Below are 25,987 nucleotides of genomic sequence, written 5' to 3'. Positions count from 1 at the left end.
TTATAGTCGCCACCAGGCAACAGCTTGCTTTAAAATATGATGTGAGGTGGATACCCCACATTACCCAGACACAGTGGGGTTTTGGTAGTTTTCGTACCCGCATCTTTTCCCAGATACCCACAGATTATGAAAGTGGTGCAAAAGAGCTGCTAAAGCATCCTCCATATTCATCCCTCCAGTGCGGTGGTTTGGTCAGGATAGCAGGTCCATCAGTGAGTATCAGAGGTCCTTGCGAGTTGTTTGACCCTTGATCAGCATATAAAGTTTTAACAACACACCATGTTGCTATGAGGTTCTTGGTTTTTCTACCTTAGAAATATTTTGTGTCTGCTTACTCTTACCTTGTTTTAGAGTCAGTCTTTCATTCTGGTGTCTCATCCCAGCTGGACTAATGTCACAAGCCTAAATAAATCATTAGTGGAAGAAACTGCAGCTGAATAAATGCTGCAGCAAGACTGTAAAACCACAGAGCTGTTTTTCCCTTTCTTGGCATCACTTGATTAGATTCTTTGTCCTTTATTCACTGCTCCTTTTAGCTACCTAGATCATCCTCTGTTTATACCAAACAAACCATAAACTTATATAAATCATACTCTGTGTGTATGAGGGGATTGTTTCAGGGGAATACCTACAGATAAATAGGGATTCTTTTCAGGTGTACTGCAGGCCTTGTAGGTCAGGCTCAGCATGCACAGACCTTCTTTTCTCATCTCTCAATTTAGGACTCTTTTCAGTCATTGCTCTTTAGCACCTATGACATGGGCAAACATTCAAGGACAAGCTGCTGTGTCAGAGAAACCAAGGCAGCACTTACTCTATTTGTCAAATTCTCAATCAGTCAAACATCAATATTCAAAATGTCATTTCTAATTTTTTTTTTTACTGTTTTAAATTATAATTTTTACATATTGTCCCTTTAATCTTATGTTAAATGTTATCCATATCTGTAAACAAACAAAAATGAAAAAACTTGACTTTTGCCTCAAAGATCCAGTATCAGGATGATCACGTTGACAAATATTGTCAATATATTAAGTGAAAAGTTTCGGGCACAGAGCCAGTTCCTTGTGAAACCCTACATTAACTTCCATATATTCAGATTTCTGTTCAGCAAACTGTACACATTGTTGTCAGATATCCAAATAACTGACACTTATCAGGGAAATAATGATCACTGAAAGGTAACAAAACCAACTTTTATAACTTTTATTTTTTTTACATGCCTATATCATTATCAAACAACTTCAACCATTTTCAAACCACACAGATTGTTTGAGGGGCAGAAAATTAAGCTTGCACTGAGAAATGAGAGAGAGTAAGAAAGGGTTCTCACACAGGGTGGATAGAGGGTGAATTCCCATTTGGCCATGGGAGCTTTGGATGTGCAGATAATGATACTGCAACAACATGGCAACTATGATTCAGGTCCTGCCCCACCCCCTCACTTTTATTGCCTTTCATTCCTCAGAAACCATCAGGCTTTACAAGGATTCACATAACAAAGAATCAACACTCTGATCTAAAATCAGGAAAAAAGTTATTATTTCCAAGCTGCAGCGTGTGGACTTCAGACCATTCATCTATCACTGTAGCCATATAATTTTCTCCAGTTTGATACTTGATTGTCACATGGTTAGAGTCTCTCTTATTACAGATGTAGCTGAAGCTGTGAGAAGCTGTGATGTTTATGCAGGGTTTCTTAAAAGGCGTCCATCAAACGTTCAAAAACAGTCCCATAAGGTTTCAAATGGTGCTCAACCCGAGAGGCTTACTTTGTGTTTTCTCTGCTCTCTAAAAAATTAAAGATGGCAAGCTTTTTTGGCATAAACTGACAGAATATTATGGGTTGGTGAATGGTTTGATGTGCATTGATGTCCAAGTTGTTTTAAAACCACTTTGCCAGTCTGGATCCCCCTGCATGCCTCTTATCTAGTGTAGCATTGACTTGCTCAACTTGCATCCAGATACACAGTTCGGTCTCTCCTCCCTGTTTGTATTTTCCTAGCTGGAAACTTTATCGCCACAGACTTCAAATGTGTGGGTTAAGCCTGCTGCAGGGTCCCCCTCAGATCACAAGCAAAGCAAAGGGAGGCAGGGTGGCTATGAGATTTGCAGACACTTATTTTGGCTCAATGGTGATTTTTTGATTAAGTCCTTGAGCTGTCCACAGGCTTTCCTTTGAGCCAATTGCATTCTTTTTACACTGAGCACAGCGGTAAGTTATCTCTTAATGAAAATGTGCTCAGTAATAGCTGCCTCTGTTGTGATTGCATTGTGTCGGTCAGTCAACATGTCAGGCTGTGTTTCTTTCTCACCAGTTTGACAAAGAGCTTTTTAAACTTACAGCCATATCAGTCGACTCCAGTCAACATACAAATTAACTTTACATAATTCTGACTGATTTAGATTGTAACCAAGTAATGAACAATGAACCTAATAATAATATATAATAAAATATAAATGCATTAATGTAATTTAAATGCAAGGGTAATCATGGATCCTGATTCTACACATTGAGACTCAATTGTCATCCACATTCAAACACATTAGACAATAATACTGTCTTCTTCCCCAGTTTGAAAGCAGCCCCTGTAGCACAATCCATTTCTCCAATGTACATCTGAATGCTCAGTATGTTTCAAACTGTTTTCACCAAAGTAGGATCAAATACCCAGGGACACTTATATAGGAATACAATACATGTTACTCTATCCAGTGATAGTTGTGTGTCTGTAAAAGAAATCCACTAATAAAATACATATGAAATATGCTCACAATCAGGGTTAGATGTTTCTTCAGTATCAAGTTTATCCAGGTGATGGCTGTCTGTACACCCACGGTGCACATTTGCCAAATGAATATATAGTAAAAAAAATAGTATTTCAAGGTGAAGCCTACACATAACTGAATGCATGCATTTTGTTTGAATCATCATTTTACAACAGGGTTGTTAAACAAAATACTAGTTGTAGTGCTGTTCAGCTATTCACAGAACAAAAGTTATATAAATGGATAAATAAATAAAGCTCTAAAAATAAAACTTGTTTTTATGCTGGAGTGCGGAGAATGAATTGAGGAGTCTCACTGCCTGAGGAAAGAAATTGCTTTGTAGTCAGGTGGTATGGCAGCGGATCATTCTCTATTGCTTGCCAGAGGGTAGCAGGGTGTATCCTTGGGCACTGTGCAGTCACCTCACCTCATCAATATCACTGATGCTCAGTAGGTGGGTACCAGTGATTAAGCACCCAATGCAGAGCTCTGCTGTCCAGCGCCATACACAAACCATGCCAATTTGTGATTTTTTGAGTCAGGATGTTTTTATTGCTTCTCTCTAAGAGTCAACAAGAACTTGGTTCTCCTAATTTACCTTTGTAAGTGGTTGGTTTAGGACCCAATTGCAGTAACACCAGTACACAGAAGTCGCTTTCACTGACTTTGATCTCAGGTGTGACAGAGACGGATAAGCTGTAGTACAAAATCAGTGTCCTCTTTGGAACTATTGTCTCTCAAAGTACATAATGCGGTAAGATCAATGTTCCTTTCAGAACTATTGAGATTCTCTTGAAATTTTGAAAACATTCAACAGTCACAGACAGGCAGAGATTCAGGAAGTGCCGGGCAAAACACTTACTGACACGGAAAGCAGAGGTATTTACCAGAGAACAGCAGATCAGGTGAAGTCAAAGGCAGGCAGGCCCAGTAACGAGAGATCAGTCAGATAAAGAACGTGACAGGTTCTCTGTGATGTTGATTTCAAAGATCCTCAAACTATTAACCTGCTCCACCTCAGCCCCACTGATGTAGACAGGAGTGCATGTTTTTACCTCCTTTTTTCAAAATCAATGATCAGCTGCTTGTTTTTGAAGAGGTTTCACAATGAGTTGTTGTCTGTGCACCACTCTGCATGATTGTTATTTCCTCCTGGAATGAATTTTCATTATTGTTTGAATCCATCTGAAGATGGTGGTGTCATCTGCAAACTTCACAACAGAGTTCCTTGCATGTCTGGGGTTGCAGTCATGGGTATACAGTGTGAACCGGAGGGGGCTGATCACACCGCCCTGGGGGACTTTTGAGCACTGTGGAGGAGTAGAGTGGAAGAGGTGTCACCACAAATCTGAACTGTCTGGAGTCTGTTTGTGGGGAAGTTGAATATCCAATTGCAGAGTGTGGATTGTGTTGAATTCTGAACTGAAATCAACAAACAGCATTCTGATGTACCATAGGTGTTGATATTTTCAAGGTGTGTGAAGATTGAGTGAAGGGCATTGGAGATTGCATCCTCTGTGGATCTGTTGATTCTAAAGGCAAGCTAGTGAACTGGCTGGGTTGTTGTTGATAAGGTAAGATAAAACTTAATTAATCCCATACCAGGGAAATTAAGATGTTACAGACAGCAAAAATGAATGAGGCATAGAAAAAGAACAAAAAAGACAGGCCAAGACCAAGTTTGTGATGAGAGTGGGGGAGGGGTGAGGAGCTTCAATTCAATTCAATTCAATTCAATATGATCGAAGTCTGCAGAGATGAGGAGGAGGGCCTGGAGATGCGATGTCTGCAGCTGTGAAACCACCATGTGAAGGAGCTCGCAAGGCTGCTGTAGCATTGGTTGATGGGGGGATGTACACCATCATCCACATGACATGTGAGAACTCCCGTAGGAGGTAATATAGCAGAATGCTAACAGCTAGCAGCTCTATGTGTCTTGTGTAGTGTTGCTCCTTTACACTGATGTGCCCTGGGTTACACCATCTGTTGTTCACAAACATTACTATGCCTCCACCCTTCCCCTTACCGCAATCCATTGTTCTCCTGTCTGCTCTCATCAGTTGAAATCCGTCCAAAGCAACATGCGCGTCTCAAGTGAGTTCATTCAGCCACGTCTCTGTGCAGCACATGATGGTGCACATTCTGGTGCTACCTCTTCAGTTTGGTTGGCATCATTACCTCTTCAATCTTAAGGAGAGAGCTCACATTCCCCATAATTAGAGAAGGTATGGATGGTTTATACCATCTTTTCTTCTCAGGGCACTTCGCTCCTGCTCTGCATCCCCTCTTTCTTCTCCTTATGTCTGCAGGGATCTGCAGTCTTTCCACTGGGAGTACTTGTTGCACAGTGCTAACAGCTGGACTGGACAAAATTCTTAACAAAATGGAATTGTGTATTGGCTTGAAATAGGATGGAAAATTAGGCATAAGTCTACATGTGTTTTGGGAGGCGCAGCCTGCTCTGTAATATAGTTTAAATAGTAAATGGTTATGATTCTAGGGCTGTCAGAAATGGCCAAAAATTCTGTACGATTACTCATTCTGAAAAACCCCACATAGATTTGAGCCATTCACATAGCTATTTTTACGCATTATGTCCACAAGAAGGCAAACCAATCAGAGAGACTTGTTTATCAGTTCAACATAAACATGTCTTTAAAATACAATACAAAATAACCATGTGAATTATTTGCCTGTATCAACTTGACCCACTTTCATTTTCAATCAGTGATGTGTCAATGATTTCAATGTGATGTGTGTAGATTTCCAGTGGTGTCCTGGAAGATTATAATGTCCCAGACAAATGGGAGAAATTCCGGTCACAAATTATCTGACTATGGACCCTATTTTCTCATGTTTTTGTGTCCAATAACTAATGGAGACAATAGTTTTTCAGAGTGGTCCGCTATTTAGCAGGAGCGCTGCAGTTGGCAGCCACTACACAGGCTGCAGTCTTATTCCTCCAGCCATTTGTGCACTGTCAAGTGTTTGTTTTTGCTCCTGACTGGCTCAGGTGGTTATTCTGTGTGTCTGAAATGATGTTGAAGGTCCCAACAGAGATAGACCTCTTTGTTAAAGAATAAGATCCTTTTTGTTTAACTGGAAACAGCTGCTATATCGCTTTCACCTAAGCCTCCAGAGTCCATTTACTGAAACAAAATAAAACTCAACAAAAACAAAACCTTCTCGGTTTATCTTTCCACTGGTCCAAAAACCATCACCAACTCTGGTTTGGTTGACATAAACTCTTAATTCACCAATTCAAAGAGATTTGAGTAGGTTGGACTTCAACAGATTTTCCCGATTTAAAAAAAAAAAAACAACACCGTCCGTCATGCAGTGCAGCTTATTAAATCCAAGATTTGTTGTTAAAGTTAGCTACACTTAGTTGTAACCATATCAGCACATCTGATGATACAATGAATGGTAGCTAGCTCAACTAGATAACATGGCTCACTTGTATCTAGCAAGGTTGTTCCTTTGTAAATTCAGTCATTACACACATCATTTGTTAGATGGTGCGGCAGTGATGGGTGATAAGATCAGCAGCATGAATGTGGATTATCACAGTAAAAGCAAAGTGTAACTGCACATAGCTTATTCTTTTGAATAACTCTCTGTATCCTCCAAAATAATCATGTCGTTGAATCAGCATCAAAAACTCAACATTATAACCTTCATGTAGGGAGAATTTATTGCAGGACTGTCAGACTGCATTTGTTTTAGCTTGGTGTATCTAATAAACTGGCAACTGAAATTGTATATTTTAATAGTAGAGAACCAATACTATATCCCAATAACAATAACCCAGACAAGCTCTCTTTCACATTTTGGCAAATATTAACATATACACATCCTATTCTCCAGCTACTTATATTCAGTGCGTGTGCGTGTGTGTGTGTGTTTCAAGAGGCAATCTGAATGCAGGAAGAGATAGGAATGGCTCTGAAGTCACGTTTTTAACAGTTGTTAGACAGAATACAGTGGTGGATTTAAGATGCACAACACAGCTTCTCATGTTTATGGCTCCCTGTGACTAATACCAGTGAAAATTCTCATTTTATTTCCCGGAAAAACAGGCTTGTGGCTTTGTGAGAATGTCACAGAAATGAGAAAACGATCTCTGAAAGACACACATGCACACTATGACCTTGATGCTAAAACATCTAATTGAATTAACGCTTCTATGACAGCATAAAAGTACCCCGTTTAGCTGGTATATTGGATTATATGAGATACTACAGGTGTACCTAATGAAGTGACCGCCATTATAAATCCCTGCAGATCAAATCAAGGGTTTTCCTGTATGCTCTTCTGGGACAAGTGGTTGAGAGTGTGGTCACTCAAAACACTGGGCTAACCTGCCACTTAAATTACAGCAAATCTCAAGAGGGATAGATCCACAAAATGCACAATGGATTGTTTCTTTGTTTCTCCTTTTGTAACAAGGGAGATTGTTTGTAACCAGACCCGTCCGCATAGTGTTGCCAGGAGTGGTCACGCGTAGACGGACCTGCTGAAATGTTGCCAGGGATTAGCTCCTGATTCCTGATGTTAGGGAACGCACAACGTCCATATCCTTGAAATTGGGAAGGAGATGTTTAAGTGTTGGGAAAACCTACAGGTGTAAGTTTGGTTTGGTAATCTCAACCTGATGAATATGTTTGGCAAACATTGGCTTTCGATGTGTGTTTAGTCTGTGTCCTGCAGTGTTTTAACCTTAACACTGCTGAACCTTTCTTTCCCACTCCCAGTACTCTTCAGTAGTGACAGGCTGGACTCGACTCCAGACCTGATCCCCTCTGAGGTCTTTGACATGGTCTGCGTCTGGTAGCGGAATGCCCTCACCAAAAAATACAAGAAACTGTTGCATTACTTGTGCCGTGGTGTTTGAATGCATTCACTGTATACATAAGCGTTTGACTCTGTGTTACTGTGTTATCAGTATTAGTCTCTACATTGCATCCAAAATTCTACTCAAGTTGAAGTAGTTAGGATCAAAATATACTTACATTGCAAAACGTAAAAGTACTCATTATGCAGGATGGCCCATTTCAGAATACTTTATGTTAATTTAATTGAATTATAACATCAGAAAGCTGAGAAGCTGGTTGGGACAATGGAGCTTAAGGTTCATCTCTGAGAGGTACTTGCTAATGTAATGTCTTGGCAACAATGAAGGCCAAACCAATTGGCTATCACTGGGTTTCCATGACAGATTTCCCCTCCATCACTGTGAATTCTTTTGGACAGACTGACACTTTGGGACAGTTTTACTTTGTCTGCTTTGTAGCAGCTCCATAGTGGCAACAACACAAGGGGTTCCCCACCCCTGACTGAGAAGATGCAGTAGGCAATTTGTCACTGTTGCTTATTCACTCGCCATTGCCCGCAGGACATAAATACATGTATGATGCACATACATGGACAACGTCCCCTAATCTCATATATAATTGGAGAGTGTTCGTATGTGTGTTTGACACATACATGGGTGCGTGGGCTTGTTAAATTTCCATCATACATCAGCCATGCATCTTGGCTGTAATGCTGTAAATAACAACCATATGTTATTGCAACTGTTTCTTATGTATTCTTTTCATTGCTCTGCTGCGATCAAAAGCAGCAATATCTCTGAGTAATGCACACAGTGCTTTTACACACAGTGAGCAAGCTGAGAATGGGAAACTTAGGAGGTGATATATTCTGTGAAACATGTTTCATTGAGGTATGTAATATCTCTCTTGATTCCACAAATACCTCAGCCTGTTTGTGGAATGCATTATATGCCACTGGACAACAGAAATGTTAGATTGAAAAAGGTTTCTCCACCCATCTTCCAGCAGTATGCAGTTGAATCAGGTGTATCTCAGTTTGAGGACAGCAAAATTCCCTTTTTTGCCCCTTGGACTGGGGCTCTTTGAGGGGCAGTGGTGAAAAAATATAACAAGCAGCAACATGCAAGTAGTTGTGAATTTACGTTTTCTGTATTATAAAGGCACACGTTAGTGCACTGCATCATGTTTTCTCCACTGGAAGGGCACTCTAGTGGGCACTTGATGTTTTTTTTCTCCACTGGAAGGCCATCATAAAAGGAACTTAATCACGTTTTCTTGAACAGCGGGCCACCATAGTCGGCGCTTTATCATGTTTTATCTACCGTAGAGGCATTCAAGAGGGAACTTTTGACTTTTTTTTTTTTTTTTTTCAAATCCTTGCATTTGTTTGAGATGGAGCAACTGTTTTGATTTTTTGTATACAGAGGTTGAATACATCAGCTGTAGCTAATTAACATTAATTCTTTTGTCTCGCTCACTCAGGTGTTAACCCGTGTTCAGTTCTCTCATATTAACAATGAGCGTGAAGGAAATTTGGTTCGTTTGGGTCATTGTTGTGTACTATAATAAAATCAGTAACTCTGTCTTTTAAGAATTTAATTTGGCATTGAAACGTTCAATGTTTCACCCCAACGTTATCTGCAAGCTGGAATTCCATTCCAAAGTCATCTCCACTGGGTGTTGATGTGCAGATGCTCAAAAAGATAAAAACATGGCAACTGCATCAAACAGTACACCACGTCTTGAACTGAATCCCAGTCCACCTAAACTGGTTAAGAGACCTGCAGCCGGGAGCCAAATGTGGAACTACAAAACTGGCTAACAGAGCTACCAAAGAAAAACACACCAAAAGCCAAAAGTTACTACTTTCCATGGCATCATTGGTATCAGTGTCAGAATGCTACTGAGAATTAATTTGTATTTGTACCTCTGTGAAATTGCACTTCAAATTGCAAACCTGGTGGACAAAGACTCCTCGATATACAAATAATTGAATAAGGTTGTGTCTACGGGTACTTACGTTTAACTGTGGACAGTGTAAATCAGGCTTGTGCATGTGTGGCTGGTTACACATTGACACACTGACTGGATTGATTAGGATAGGATTACTAAAGACTGGAGGAAAGACATTTCAAGGAGTGAACATAAAAATGCTAAATATATCATCGCCTAATCTTGTTTTGACTTCAAATATCGACATCAGTGTAATGTTTCAAGCTTAAGTTTTAAGTCTGCATCTCTAAACATCAAACATCCATAGAGTAAATGCTACCCCTCACAATAAAATCCCATGTCTGATCCTTGCCTATAAAGAGATGATCTTACTCATTGTGAGCGCCTGTGAAACGTACCAGCACACTGCTCAAGCAGGTTTATCTCATGGGCAGCAGCTGATTGTCGAGGCGTTCGTATTGAACTGCTGTCCACACTCAGCAGCGCTGTCTGCAACCAAACAAGGGCTGGATCTTCTTCAAATAGTGAGTAGTGCACAGACGTCAGCTGCTGCAAACTGGCTGCAACACGTTCTTCTAAAGGGGTTACCTCTATGTGTGTGTGTTAGTGGGCCAATTGTGTTTGCAACAATAGCAAACATTCACACACTGTGTATATATCTGATAGAAGGTCAAGTCAGTTTATGTTATTATGTTATTAAGGTTAAGATACCCTCTTCTCCTGGTGGTCTTTTGAGTGGACAGACCGTTTAAACCAAAGCAGGTATTTTTCACTTACACCATCACTAAGACTCTTTTTGGATTCACTTTGATCTACATGCCCAATCGAGTTGAGCCACATTTTACCAGTCCGTCCTCTCTGCAGATTGCCTGAAGCCACAGATGTCTTCCTAAGTAAAGAAAATCATAAACTGGGTTTTTGGTTGGGTTTTTTTGTTTGCTTTGTTTTGTCACATGCAAAATGCAATGCAGCAGCTTTTCGGCACTGTTACACAGCATGTTTTCACCCAAAGGGGGCCAAGGTCATTCTCAGAACAGGGATGTCTTTGTCCTCTTCTAGTTTTATCGTGGTTTGCATCCATATGGGTTGCATTACCAGCACCTACTGGATTAATATAGCTTCACAGCAAAAACTAGTTCCATTTTTAATCTAAATATCATACAAATATAACTATTTTCACAAAAAGGAGCATGTATTTTCTCAGTATAGGGTTGACATGACCCCTCCCTAAAGAATGCGTGATTATGCCCATGCTCTTATGACTCCTGTATGTGTTTTAGTGTAGGCCTAAAGCCAGTTGTCAATCTTCCATGGTATCTTTTAAAAAGGACAGTGTGTGCTGCATCTCTTCATAGTAAAGCCAGGAGGTCCAACTTGGAAAGCTTCATGCATCTGGAACATAGGTTAGTTCCATATACATACTGTGCACCTTTCTACAGTGGCATATTTGAATAAGTCTGAAACACCCGCAGGGTGCACTATATCTGTTAAAAATGTGCTTGACATATAGTATATCTTGTTTATTCAGCCAGTATTTACCAGTGGCTGGTACTGTTTTCGCCTTGCGAGTCCATGTGTGTCTGCCTGTGTGTTGCATGGAAGATATGGTTCTGGATATACGTATTGTAGCGAGAACTACCCACTCATATGAGCAAACACAGTCAGGCTGAACTCTTAACTCCTCAGCACTGCTAATGACTGACCTTCAAGTCAACAGCAAAAGTGATATTTTGCGTGTTTACATCAGTCAGTGTTCTCCACTGGAAGGGCACTCTAGTGGGCACTTTATGTTTTTTTTTCCACTGGAAGGCCATCATAAAAGGAACTTAATCACATTTTCTTGAATGGCGGGCCACCGTAGTCGCTTGAAAAGGTAGTAAACTATTTCCTCCCTCTAAAATGAGTGAGTTTCAGTGGATTTACCTTGTTACATTTTTATGAGGCTTTGTTGCTCTGCGGCTGGATGTTTAACAAGCAGAACACCTCCTCTTTGTGTGACAACCACCACTGGGACATGGTTTTGGGCTATAGTCAGCAATACTCATCTATTGGTGCTGCTCTGTTTTCCTACTGCAGTTTCAAGTGTCTCACATCCACACAATATTCAGATGTGATGTAATACACGTTTTAGTCTCATGAAAGTGTCTCTGTAAACCAGATCACAAATTGGAACACAGTCCAGCCTGTTTTTTCCATGCAAATGAGGGTAGGCCCTTCTTCAATGTAGAGCAGGGGTTCTTAAACTTATTACTCAAAGGTCAGCATCTGATTTTAATTCAAAGTCAGAGGTCTATAGAGATTGGTGATAACAAAATAATATTTAATCAATTAATTAACGTCACATCTCTTGTGATTGGACCAGCATGAAACAGAGGCAGGAAAGGCTCAGGCAATCAGTCCATATTTATTTCTGACTTTTATTTCAAAATAGAAAACGTTACACTTCATACTGCATTGTTCATAATAAAAGGTGACAGGGGTCCTAAGCTGCTTTTGTTCAAGGGCCAGAATTTATCTGTTGGGATTGGACTTATTTAGTTAAAATTTATTTAATCCTAATTAGCCTGCTATTGTTTAATAATTTCACTTTCTTTCAAAATAAATGTTATTTTTATGAACAGACTCCTTAAAAACATGGAAAATCCATAAAGAAAACCAGATACTTAACCAGAGAAGACTTCCACCGAAGAGGCAGTCAGTGCTCAAGGCAAATACCCACATTTCAGTCCTTATTTCAACAAAAAAAAAACTCTGTTTAAGGATCCCAGGAAGCAAATAAAATAGCCAGTTTTAGACTCAATACAGCAGTTAAAATAAACCCAATTGTTGCCTCTTGCATCTAATAGACAAACTTTGTGATTCTCTGTGACTCTCTGTAGAGCAGGTGAACTATAAATTATGGACTTTTTAGCTTGTTGCCAGGGGCACGCTAATCGACTATCACTCTCAGAGTGGACCAGAGCCTTTCCACTTGTGGCTAACATTAGATGCATGCATTTTCTGAATTCATTATTGTGCAGGCCGGATGGGGAGCTGGCAGGATGGATGTGACCTGCAGGCCACCAATTGACATTATGGGTTGGGCCCAGAATGACTTGCAGTTCGATTCAGATGGGAACTGAGGTCTGGACTTTGAGAAGCCCTGGTTTAGAGAGTGTTAATAACACAGTGTTTGGTAACTGGTAGGTTACTGCCAATTGAAGCAGTTGAATGGATGGACTAGAAGTAAGACTAAAGTCCTCACTATGCATCAAACCAAGTGTCTGAAACCCCCTTGACTACAGTGGAATCATGGGATCAACATCTGACATGTTGGGGAGATGATGGAGGAGGAGGCTGTGATGGCAGGCTTTTTGTTCCCCCTTCTCAAATCAGAATAGGTGACAAGATTTTTGCCTTTAAATGTGACCAGGTCGAATGCTGTCGGCCCTGTTGAAGCATGCTGAGGCCTTAAAGTTTTCTGTCATCGATAGAGATCACTGCTCTCTTGCCCACACAGGCTGTTCAATTGGTCCACTCATGCGGCATCAGACAAATGCTTCGTCTGTATGACCACATGTGGTAAAGTTGTTGGAAGCACTTTCTTCCTGTTGCTTTAATGTGAGAGACAAAAAAAAGAATTATGTTCAATTCCACTCTCGCTTCAGCTGCCATTATCACAGGAGGGACGCTTGGATGTATTTGCACTTGGCTTTTCAGATCTGAAGTGTTAAAGTGGCACTGTAGTTTCGATTGTTTCCGTCTGTATCTCAGTTCATGCACATACTTTTCGTAGGCACAGCTTGATGCCCATCTCTAATTCACCCGAGCCGTCAAGCCACTGTGAGCGGCAATGCATCTGTGTCTGCTTTGATCTATTTTAGAATAGCACATTGGAAGCAGATTAAAAGGTCATTTCACGAGCTCATTGGGACATTACCCGTATTAATTGCTCCTAATAAAAGGAATTAGCAAGGGCCTTCCGTTGTGTACTCTCAGTGTTTCCGCCGTCATTATTCGACATCCTTCAGTTTCAGGCTTAGTGACATCATAGAAGTCAATTAGGGGTTTCTTTTGACTCAATGGGGCCTCTTTGTTCTACCTGGTTATTAGAGTTGAGACAAACAAAGGTCCTTAAGGCTTTCTCAGACCTTTTTGTAGCCACTGTAGAGCTTTAGATTCATTGTACAGCTCACTATCCACAGAAACATGGAGGCATTTCAAATTTGTTTTAAAGGGCAGTTTGCGATATGTAATGCTGATTGGAAATAAAGGCTCAGTTTTTTGATGAAACAGATTTAGTATTGACATTTCAAGTTGAATACAAGAGAATCCACCCACAGCCTTTGATTTCCTGATTTATTGTGGCGTTTTGGCAGTAGTTTGTCATGGTTTCTGGTTTTGCTAGCCTTCCAGGATTGTTCGCCTCGCCTGCATGGTGCATGCAAACCACATTTTACACAAAATAGAATTAAGACCTCAATATGTTTCAGATAAATTTGCATGATGTCTTGCCTGACTATTAATTAAGTAAAATTGTTCCTATGTGTTCTGAATGGCCACACTGGAAGGCAGGTTGTCCCACTCCCTCCCCACTCTGTGAACTTCTTGTAGCCTTGAATTGTAGAAATGGGAAGAAGCTAAGACTCTAATCTCCCCCTTCGATGGTATTCATGGTGTTGCACTCCGTTCCACATACAAGAATAGTGTGGAAAAAAAGCTCTCGGGAGAGAAGTTCAAACCCTGGCTACTTTCACACCTCTGCACACTTGTGTAAATTGAAGATTTTCAGATTATCTTTTCAACAATGTTGCAGAATTTGTCTGCCCGATTTTGAAAGGCACTCTCAAGTGCTGTAGCACTCTGTTTGAAGCAGACTGAGGCCAAAAGTATGTGGCATGTACTGTTCAGTGTTCTTTGGGTCAGGGGCTCTCAGGAAAAGGGTTTTTCCTAGTTTGGTCTCGGCCCCTCATATGCATGCAACATCATTTTTATTTAATCTTTGTTTAATCAGGCAGTCTCTTTGAGATTAAGCTCTCTTTTCCTAAAGAGACCTGAGAACAAAAAAACATTGACAAGAACACGACCAGCAAACAGAAACAAAACAATTACATAAGAAAGAAGGAATTAATAAAAGCAGTTCCAAGAAAAAACACAGGGTTTGGCTGCTGAAGTGTTGATGGAGCAGCATGGCAATGCAGAATATCTCCATAGTCAAGGACAGACATGAAGGTTGACTGCACAATAGTTTTATGGTTGGAAGAAGACAGACATCCTTTGAGTCTGTGCAAAAAGCCAGGTTGAATTTGTAATTTTTGAGTCAAAAGTTTGATACAGATCTTGAAAAATTGATCTGTTCCACCTGTTCCTGAGTAGACGGAACGGTCTGGGGAATGTCCTTTCCTGGTTCAACATGACAACGCTTCCATGCGCAAAGACACATCCATACGAAATGGTTTTCCCTGTTTAGTGTCGAACAATTTGACTGGCCTGCATAGAGGCCTGACATCAACCCCATCAAAAGGCCTCTACATACGCTCGAATGTACGATTCTTGGCTCACAGTTGACAGTCGTGAGAGAAATGGGATGAAATCGTATGTCATCAATCTAAAATGGCGGTCCTAGATCTATCCGTGAAACACATCCACCATTTGTCAAACTTTGGTGTACAAAGGCAAAATTTTGATAGCGTTTGATATTTAGTGCTAAATTCCCATAATGTGACTCCTGCTATGACCTGTGTCAACAAACCAACCAATCGTATACAGCATGAAAAGACAGAATATTGACATTATAAGCACCACAGACATATACACATAGATCTGACATTGGTGTGTACAGTATATGTCTACAGTTAACACCACTTATGACACCACCCACCATCTACCACACACTGTGTATATGTACAAATAAGCAGTTGCATGCATCCAGGGCAGCCTGGGTACATGTACTGAAATACATTCCCATGCACATGAAGGCACACCTAACATCAGTCACATTTGAGTGTCATATTTGGGCTGTGCTATGTGTCAACTTGACATTAGCTTGGTGATTCCTGTAGAACCACTCCCTACCTTGATCTTATAAACGACTCTATCTGTTGAGAAACCTTTTTCACTTTGTTTCAGAAGGTGGGCTGAAGTCTTTTACTGAATATACACATGCATGAATACAAATAAGGCACTTTTATTTCTTATTTCTCTCTGCTTGTAATAGTATTCATGAGATATTCTTTACACAATTTTCCTTACTTTGCCTGAAAGGCCTTTTGTATAAAACAATGAACTCACTCCTCCTCAGAGTGATTCAGAGCCAAGGACACTTCACTTACCTACTTACCAACAAAACAGTGTTTTTGTCCAGGAAATGGTCTTCCTGCTCTTTCAGCCTTGTTGAATGGGTAGTAAGATATTCAACTTTGACAGCAGGTGAAAATACAGAGTGTTTAAGTCCATTTCTAAGACTTGTGTTTGTGTAACCTATACCGTATAGCAGCACAATAAATACAAATTACAATAAAAAGCATAATTAGAAACAGATTGTTAGAAAGTGTGTCTTAGATTTGTACACACTAGTGCATTTTGGAGCTAGATGCTGACAAAAGGCAAATTTTAATGGAAAGAATATGCTAGTCTGCATATTTTTACCATCATGGGCCAAAGATCATGAAATCTGCTTGATGCTTGCGTACCAGTTTGTTTCGACTGGTGTGAAAACTGCCAATAAATCTGAAAAACCAGACTGAGACAGCATGAAAAGAGGCTTCTAAAGCAAATGGACCAACCACAGAATTTTCATAACAGTGGATATTTGAATGAAGCATCAGTTGAAAAAACAAAGCTACCTTTACGTCGATCTTCTAAATTTTTAAGTGTTTGGGAAGCAACCTGATCATAAGCAATCTGTGTAAGCAATTTTTGTATCTATGGAAATAATTTTGTCATTTTTCCTCTTGAATCAGACCATCAAAAGCAGTCCCACAGTAATTGCAGTGGAGATACACTTAAAAAAGCAAGTGCTGGATGACCGGCAGTCACCCCCAGGGTCCATGTAGAAATGATTAAGCAAGCTGACGGTTGCCAAAACTCCATCCTAAGGACTTATTGTTTACAGCTCTTAGTTTGTTTGAAATATGTCAATGTGGACATGAACCAGACAACAACTAAAAGACTACAGATTTGAAAGTGCCCTTAGATAAATGTGGACAAAGCCACAATAAATGCAATACTAATGATCATAGCAATACCTTTACCTTAATCATACTGATGAGGCTGCTGAAAGCAATGTTATATATGTTCAGCTCGCTGCTGTCACTAAAGCCAGAAATCAGATATCCAGTCCTTACAGGTGTGTTTAAGGGATATTCTATAAGGCCAGAAATGACAAAGTTAAGTAAATTAGACTGTTTCAGCCTTTGTATACTGCTAAACATTTTTCCTAAGTTCTCCATGTAACACTCATATTTTCAGCTGATTGAGCAAGTATTGCTTCTCCGATTTCTGTCAGGGGGTAGAGGTGAAGGATAAGGTCCGACTCTCCATGTGAGTTGTCTTATTGAATTTGTGTTGCCTGCATTAACTATAGACTCACTGTGCAGATCCTCGAACGAGACCATTGACTCGTAACTATCAAGTCCATGTTTTCAGTATGTAGCATTATGCAGTGGATGTTTTGAATGATTTCAGTATGAAATGTAACACATCAATTTGCTTCGATCCTCACTTTCACACACCACCTAACTGCGATTTTAGACCACAACTCCTTTGTGCTGTGTGAATTAAAATGCAAACAAATATAATGTATCATGTTTTTCAGTTGTTGTACTTTCAACTTATCTAATCAGTACATGTGGATTCGGGTTATTTAAGATTGATTTTCACACCTAGGCAGTTACCTAAGTAGCTGTATGAGTACATATTCAGTACATATTCAAGTCATATTGAATAGTTGGTATTAACTGTTTCTTCCTAACCATCAGAGCTAAGCCACCACTCCTTCCCTCTTCCTGTCTGCACACTCTTGATTGTGATTATTGGATCCTGAAAAAATGATTAACCTCACAGTGCAGGTTCAGCCATATTAATTTACTGGAGCTGTTGGAATGTCCCTGTTGAACATGCGCACGGATAAGTATTTCAAATGACAATTAGTCTCCATGTTTTTCATATTTTAACTCGGCCTGGCATTTCACAGTGAGCTCTGCCTCACAAATGACGTCCATTTCCAATGAGTTTATTAGACAGGATTCACCGCAGCAGCAGCCTGTTTGAAAAGAAACTCAGCACAGAAATACAGTTGTCTTTGACTTTCAAGAGGAGAAATGTTACTTCCCTTCTGGTTCTGGTCATAATCTCTCTCTCGTGGTCCTCTGGATGTTACTTTGTGCAGTGCAACTTTGCTCGGTTTGTTTGTTTTGGATTCAGTCACCCAGCAGAACTCGCAGTAATAACTGAACACTGCAGCTTCAGGGAATCAGTTTTGCAGATGAAAATGTACCTAACTGAAATTTTACCTAAAAGATGTTTGATTTTTAGTGGAAACATGCTCAATTAATAGAAAATATGCATGTTTACTGGATGGCAGCAAGCCAATTAAAGGTCTCTCAGATTTGTTTTTTGAAGAACACATTTACTAAGTTTGACATTTTACAGTTTACAATCTCAGCTACCTTTTGGCATTTCTGGACTGCCAGTTATCATTGTTAATTGGCTAGCGTTTCTGCCAACATGGTATATGCAGGACAGGGTAATAATCGCTTAGCAATGGACCTGGTTGTTGCCCCTTGTGACTGTTTTGGGGGGAAAAACATCCACTACAACCGCAGCCTTCACCAAAAGCCATAAATTACCAGTGAGCGTTTTCTTCACTTCAGCCTCAGGGGGGCAGTAATGAGCCTGCTACAGCTCAGGACACCACAATATGATGCAAAGAAGGTGCCGCGCTCAAAAACTAGCAACACTCCTACCTTTTCCAAGTGCAATAACAACCATCTCATCACAAAGAGGACACAGTCATACACTAATACATATCTTGATGATGAATGAATAAATAAAACCAAAATAAAAACCTTATTTTTCCGCAGCCATGTGTAAGCATATACTAGGCACAAGTAATACCCCATAGTCTTAAAAAAAAAAGGATTAATGTTTGAGTTATCTTCACTTTGACACAGTGGTAACAATACAACAGTAACAACAGTGGCTGAGAAAATAAAGCCAATTAAGTGAGGCTACAGTGGGCACTGTTCCTCAAATTGTAGATTTAATGGATATTTCACCTGGCGGAGGTAAACAGTACTCCTCTGAGGAATATCAAGTTCATCACATTGAAAATGGAAATGGTGCTCCCGCTTCCCCCTTTTCCTGTGTTTGTTTTTGGTCTCAGCTCTGTGGCGTCTGCAGGGATGAAATCTTGTAGACCTAATAGGCTTACAGGATAATATCACTTTGTTTTCCTCCTCTGTCCTTGCTCAGTGCTTGGTGTTTGAAGATGCTCCCAATGGCGTGAAGGCGGCGCTGGCTGCGGGGATGCAGGTGGTGATGATTCCCGACGACAACTTGGACCCCAGCCTTACCCAGGAGGCCACGCTGCGACTCAGGAGCATAGAGGAGTTTGAGCCCCAACTCTTTGGCCTGCCAGCATTCGACTGAGCCCGAGACCAAACCCAAAACCACACGGTGTCATTCAATCTTCGTCTCTCTCTCCATTCCCTTCCTTTGAAAGAAACAACGAGGATAGAGTGAGAAAACCAAGCTGATTGTTTTCATGGATGCCTTACCATGATTGGGGTGGATATTGATGTTTTTTGTTGGCACCAGTCAGTGGCCTTTTTTGTGTTTCCTGTCAAACGTGAAATCACATCACTGGAAAAAACCTTTGAGTTGTCTCAGCACAACACTCAGCTTTCTCGATGGGTCACATTTTTCTAGCACTCAAGCCAAGGGATGTCTGGACATGTTCGTTGGTCATTGCGGTTCATTGACATCTGCCACTGTCCTAATTGTTTTCTTTTCTTTCTTTTTTTTTTTTTTTGGATATTAGGAACATTATAAAAGGAACTCTATTCCCCTTCAAATTACTGGGCTGGAGGCAGAAACATAAGCGATTTGCATGGCTACATACGGCACCACTAAGCGTAGGTGAAGTTCAATTTGTAGATCATTTACTTAAGAGTTCCCTGTAGAGTTTTAGACCTCTGGTAGAACTACTGAGCAGTGTTTCTTAATCTTGTGCATGCACGTGGGTAACATCACACACATCCCGCCAGTGGTTTCACACTTGCGCTGATCTACAGGCTGCCAGAAAAGCACCAAATACACAGCAATGCGCCAACAAAGTCAGTGAGGAAGAAGACTGCTAACAAGCTAACATGGATGTCAACAATGCTGGATTTGAAATACTTAAACAGTTGGCTTTGCACATGCTTTTTTGAGGAAGGATAGGGCTAGAGCTCAAGGATAGACACGTGTTTGGTGAGTAACACTGATTGTAAATTCCACAGGACTCTCAGGAACTTCAGCTGGTTTGCACCATCTCACAATGTTAACGCCTCCAGATTCAAAATTCATTTTGGATTTAATTGTAAAGATATCATGTATTTGAAAAAAAAAAAAAAAAAATGTGCGTCATGTTTTGCCAAGTAGATGCACAGTAGTCAAACTATGAAGCTCTTCAACACACACGCACACAATGGTATAGTCAAAATACTGTCTATGCAACACAATCCTTGTCCAAACATTGTGTTAAAGCGGTCTTATTGAAATCCCAAAGACACTACTCCTCAGTGTAATCCAGTAAAAAGAGGATGCGAGTCATCCTCACCGTTTCATCTCTGCTCATTTATACCTCTGCGCTTACCACAAGTGACATGTCCCCCATCCTCTCACCAAGCAGGCTTTAACAGGGGACCCAGTGGAGGAGCATGGTGCCACGGCTCCCTCAGGCTGCTGAAATAGGATTTCACTGCACTCTCATCCACTTCCCCTCCAAGCATTTCTGGCCTTTCATCCTGACGGATGGGGTCGTCTCCAGGGCTTTTTTTTTCAGTAGTTTTACATGTCATTTACCCTCTCCTGGCCTAAAGTGCGGTTAATTTCTTTCTTTGTGAGTTTTCCTTTTAATCCTTGCCACAGAGTGACTGTCGCATTGAAACGGTTGTCTGTGTTTCAATTTAGATTCAAATCGAAGGCTGCATGAATGAATCACACCGGATCATCCACGCTGTGTTACATTTTGTCTTTTGTTCAATGTTCAAATGTTCAAATGTGTCAACTTTGAATATCAAATAAATCCATAACACAAACCCTTTGCATTCTAATTGTGCAATTTCCATTTATTATTGACTCATTATTGACGTTGATTTCAGATTTAATTAGGCTATGTGTCTGTAACCCACATTAGCTGTACTGAACTGTGACGACCAACATTGCGTTAACTCCATGCAGTTCCCCGTTTTCACCAGAAGGGTGCGCCTGTATGCTACAGTGTGCTCTCTTTTGACTGACGCTAGAGCGGAGAAATTCCTTCAAATACTTCCAGCTTTTTCTAAACTTCATCAAGTACTATCTTCAAGGTTTCGCTACTCATGCAAACCAAAAGGCTGACCACCTGCGGCACCCCTTTCATTGCATTTTTATCGAGCAAAGCTCCATTGAGTTTGTCCTTGAGTTAAACCACACTGATATTATCCTTGATTAGCATGCTAGCTAGCGTTGTTCTCGTTGCATGTTTATGTCTTGTAGCTATGTGTACCATTACACATCCTTATTTTGTATGGTAGGAGATTCTAAAAACCAGCTGGAGAAAGACTGAATGTATGTGGTGTTTGGTATGGCAATATTCTTGAAAATATACCCCATAAGTCATAAGCTAACATAGAAGCTGAAGTTACTGTGTTTCATTTGCACAGCTCCACGCATTGTGTCATTGAATTCATGTTTTCATACTGTACAGTGAGGATTAATAGATTTTAATTAAAAGCAAGTAGTGCTGTATGCAGGTTGTTTTTTTGTTTGTTTGTTTGTTTGTATGGACATCACAAGAGTGGATTCTGAAACAAGATGGCGAGCCTGAACCAGTGCGCCTGGAGGGTGTGACGTGCCGGCACGGGATACAGCACAACCCTCTCCTGGAGAATCAGCTAAGATCTTGCATAAACAAAATCACACTACCTGGGTAGATGGAGACTGACTGTACACACAGACACCCTCACTCTCTTTGTTTCCCTTTTATTGGCCAATTTATTTATTTCTATACAAGTGATTGTAAATACAAGTACTTACCAGTATTGTTCCTGTTGAATAGAAGTCAGTATACATTGAATGGTTGTTTTTGTTGGATCCATCCATGATATCTGAGCTCTCACTGAAGGCATTGATTGCTCGTCCTTGGCCATTCTATCCCCCTTGAGCGTACCTAATGTTACCATTGGCAGTAGATACAGTCTATTCATTGAGTTAAGCCTTTTATTGATATATTGGGCCCTTAGTAAGTGTTACATGTTATTTTTTTATCAAACATATCTTTTCAGATATTCAGATGATCAAAGTCATGCATGTATAGTAGATATGCGTCTTCCTTTTGAATTTATTTAAGCATTGAATCTTGTCACATACAATTCACTGCTGCTGCTGTATAGTCAAATAAGCCAAAGTGGCTTTGTCTTATAAAGATACTTTCATAGAAAAGGGTAAGGTAAAAGAAAAGTCACCAGAAATTATTATTTGGCAGCAGAAAGTAGTCTGTATCAGAAAGGATATGTGGTAAAAGTAGCAATGAGAGCTGTAGCAATCCACAGCCTTTAACATTTTCATGATGAGTCAAAGAAAAAATCCATCATAGTCAGCTGCCGTTCTTTTGAGGAGGACGTTCTTGTCTGGTGTTTGCAATACGCATCAAAAGAAACTCCTGTATGTCTTTTTTGTTACTCAAGACAATTTTATTTGTCGGGCTGCAGTTGATAGTAACACAAAAGGGGCATTTTGGAAGACATCCACTTGATTTGTCTATCTCAGTATGTTAGCTTTAGCTGAACACTGGCATGCATGATGGGTTTAATTTGATGCGGGTAGCACGCACCAGACAAATAACCATGATAACCTTTAAACCTTATTTTAACCCAAACCATGATCTTTCCCTAAACCTGACAAAACAACACATTTGCACTCCCAACTTGTCACATGCATGTACTTGGTCAGGATGTCTTGGCATCACTTTTTAAGTGACTGGGTAGTTCATGTCATTTTTCACAAAGTACACAGCTCCCCAGTCAAACCTTGTGGGGTCATTATCAGAGTCATTGGAACCAGCTGTGGGAATGACAGTCTTTAAGGTTGTCACATGGGCCAACTGTGAAAAGTTGTTAAAACTCCTGGGAAGGGATGAAAACATTGTAAATGGGGGAGGTAGCGGTGCGATAACAACCCCATTGAGGTTAAATATCTGGGACTCCCCATCAACCAGTTAGAACTGAAGAAGCCCTTTGGATGAGAGGTGAAGGTGTTCAGGTTTCTACAACCAAGTCACTCCAGATTCAACCCTCCCTGGACAACCATAACCTGGATGATCGAGAATCCTCACAGACATGTTAGTTCTGCACGTTACTTACAGACATTAAGTTACTTGCATTATGTTAATTCAGTTGCAAAAGAAGTTAACCTTCATGTTTGGTTTCACATGAACCTGGGGCACAATCCCTGACCCATCCAACTACCCCAACCTCCTGTGCGCACAGATTTTTTCATTCTTTATACAATGTCATTTGACACTTTGGGAGTGAAAACGTGCTGTCAGTCATTCGGACTATTTTGCGTGTTGAAAAATGATGCTAAAGGCGTACCCAGTGCCACTGAGGCATTGCAGGCGTGCAGACAACATATAGTCCTGTCAAGAGAGGCCTCAGATCAGAAAACACGCTTATTGTTGCTGCCATAGTTTGTGACTTCTGAAGTCACTGCTGCGGCTACTTGTCAGCGATGTTGGAAAACGAGCTAAAATGTGTGTTTATGTGGTTTATTAACCATCATAATGGCATTCTTCAGATGTCATTGCAGATATCTGCTGTTAAATTGGCCTTTAAAATTAGCCTGCCAATTTAAATGATCTGAAGAAATACACACGATTAATTGTGAAACATTGTGCTGTTGTTCAACAACTTGAAAAGTCACAAACCATGACAACAAGAAGTACGTCCTAGCTGGGTTCATCACTTTTTTTGAACTCCCTTGAAACAGATCCGTTGTCATCTGTGCTTCTTGCAGCACATTTCTGTATTTGGTTGGTTTTTTTCTATAGAAGATTCAAAATGCCGCCGTGAATCTTGATGATAGCCATTCAAAGAATGTATGTTACATAATGCGCCTTTAATCTTGTGTTGCTATATGTGAGGAACCAGGATCTGTGTTTGAACTGATTGAGAGCGTGTGAAAGTGTATGTAGTCTCCAACAGTTCATTGATGCCTTTCTGGAAGTAGTTGTCTTTGAAATTGAAATCCAGCTTGTGAAGAGTGTTGTGGAGCTTGGCATCTTTCCTCTCATTTGTGCATACTGTGACCCATTTCAAGATAATGGTTTCCAGCAGAGGGAGAAAATAATTTTTTCAGCATGACTATTTGTCATAATAGACTTTTTGGCGAGGCGACTGTATGGTGGGTCAGCCATCCAAATGCGCCCACGTCACAGTGTGCATCTGAACATACCTGTTATAGAATTCATAAGAGCTCTTGAGGCACACCCCGAAAATAAATACATTTACATTCTTTCCCATATCTGTCAATCATCCTTCGCTTTTATCCTTGCTGCAAACCTTTTCAACTTTAATTCTGTCTCTGAGTGACGAAGGCAGGGGGAGAAAAGGGGAGCTGCAGCACAGATAGCTCCTTGACATGTTTCCCAGGCCCCTGTCCTTGTCTGTGCTCGCGACTGATAGGCGAGAGTGGCTGTGGGACACATTCATCTTCAGCGTCAGGTTTTATATCTGGATTTTATCAGTGCTTAGACAAGAAGCTCCACTACAGGCAAAGTCTAAAAACACTGGACACCAGGGACAGACATTGTATGGATGACCTCATTTTTGATATTAAAGGGTTTTTTTTCCCCGTCTTAAGGGGCTGCCAAACAGTCCCTCTGACTGACTGTTTAAAGAGGAAGATGGGGAAGCTCATCAGATAATGCAGGCCTCCTTCTGTACATTTCCTTCAGTCTTGTCTCAGACATGCAGTATCAAAAGATACTGACTGAATGTCATATCTTTGAGGAGGCGGGAGGCAGTCTTTACATTTTTCTTCAGGGGATTTTCGAAAGAGAAGTCATCACCTTACTGAAGAAAATGAGGGAATAAATATGTCACTGCTTGTACAGGTAGAATAAGAGAGAAAGACCCCAACGCAGACTGCAGACGAAGATCTGATGCAGTTCAGTGATCTTTGATAACATAAACTAAGGAACATAAGACTTAGAGAGAAAAAGTGGCAGGCAATGGCCAAAACCAGAAAGCAGTCCAACACATTCAAATCCAATAAGGAGCAGGCAGGAATCCAGAGTCCAAATAACAGACAAAAGGTCAAGTCAGGTAGGCAGGTAACAAGGTAACAGGACCACATGGAGCTGACTTTACAAGCTGGCCAGGAACAAAGGAAGTAGACCAATACATACAGTCGGTGGCTGATGAAAAGTGTACTTATGCCACTTTCCATGCAGGTTTCTGAACATATACAAATCCATGGGTGGTGAGAAAGGCCTTACTGGTGCACATCTTTCACACCATGCATATCATATAATTAATCTTTTGAGTCCAATTTGTATAATGTTGCAAGTTGGCAAAAAAGGAATTTGGATGTACTCCCCCCCCCCCCCCCCCCCCCCCCAGTACATTGGGAAGCAATACTTCAAAAAATAATGATGCATGAGAACGTAACCCTTTATTTCATTCTATCGAAAAAGTGTAGTACATTTTGGTTCATGTATGTAGGTATTAGGGAACAGGATGGGAAGTCATGAAATAAGGAGCTAACAATTCTGGATCTTACAAAGAACTTATACTGTGGCTATTTTTTACTACTAAGTGCTCATTCTGTCATTACAGGCCATGTCTGACCTACCCTGAGTGAAAATCTGGACATTTCAAGGAAGATGGAGTGATGATTTGTGCATCACTTAATGTAAGGACTCTGAAAAAAGCACTTTGTGACAATGAAGAGTATGTTTCTCTCATTCTGCCAAGACAAGAAATTGATGATGAGTAATTAAAAGCAAGTATATCTTTGGCCTTACAGGAATACTGTCCCCACAGTTATTTTATAATAGGCTGAAACAATGGTTGCATTGACAATTTTGAGGTCATTAAAATGTTTAAAGTCTTCTCTCTGGCAGTCATGTTGGACCAGCATTACAGGTCCTCAAGGTGCAAGCTTACTTTTTTACTTACTCTGTGCACAGCCTCCTTTCATCCCAA

General features: G+C 40.5%; 1 protein-coding gene across 1 annotated transcript in view; it reads left to right on the top strand.

Annotated features, from left to right (window-relative positions):
• pudp (pseudouridine 5'-phosphatase) overlaps window positions 1–20,836 on the top strand; it is a 30,760-nt gene extending 9,924 nt beyond the window's left edge. Inside the window, exon 4 of the mRNA XM_076723043.1 lies at window positions 19,011–20,836. Coding sequence (XP_076579158.1) covers window positions 19,011–19,187 — 177 coding nt within the window. The 3' untranslated portion in view covers window positions 19,188–20,836. The remainder of the gene's footprint in view (window positions 1–19,010) is intronic.
• The last annotated feature ends 5,151 nt before the right edge of the window (window positions 20,837–25,987 follow it).

Source organism: Chaetodon auriga, chromosome 23, assembly GCF_051107435.1.
Source record: "Chaetodon auriga isolate fChaAug3 chromosome 23, fChaAug3.hap1, whole genome shotgun sequence".
NCBI classification, from domain to species: Eukaryota; Metazoa; Chordata; class Actinopteri; order Chaetodontiformes; family Chaetodontidae; genus Chaetodon; species Chaetodon auriga.
Note: the sequence above shows the minus strand (reverse complement) of the source record. Positions and strands in the feature narration are given on the sequence as shown.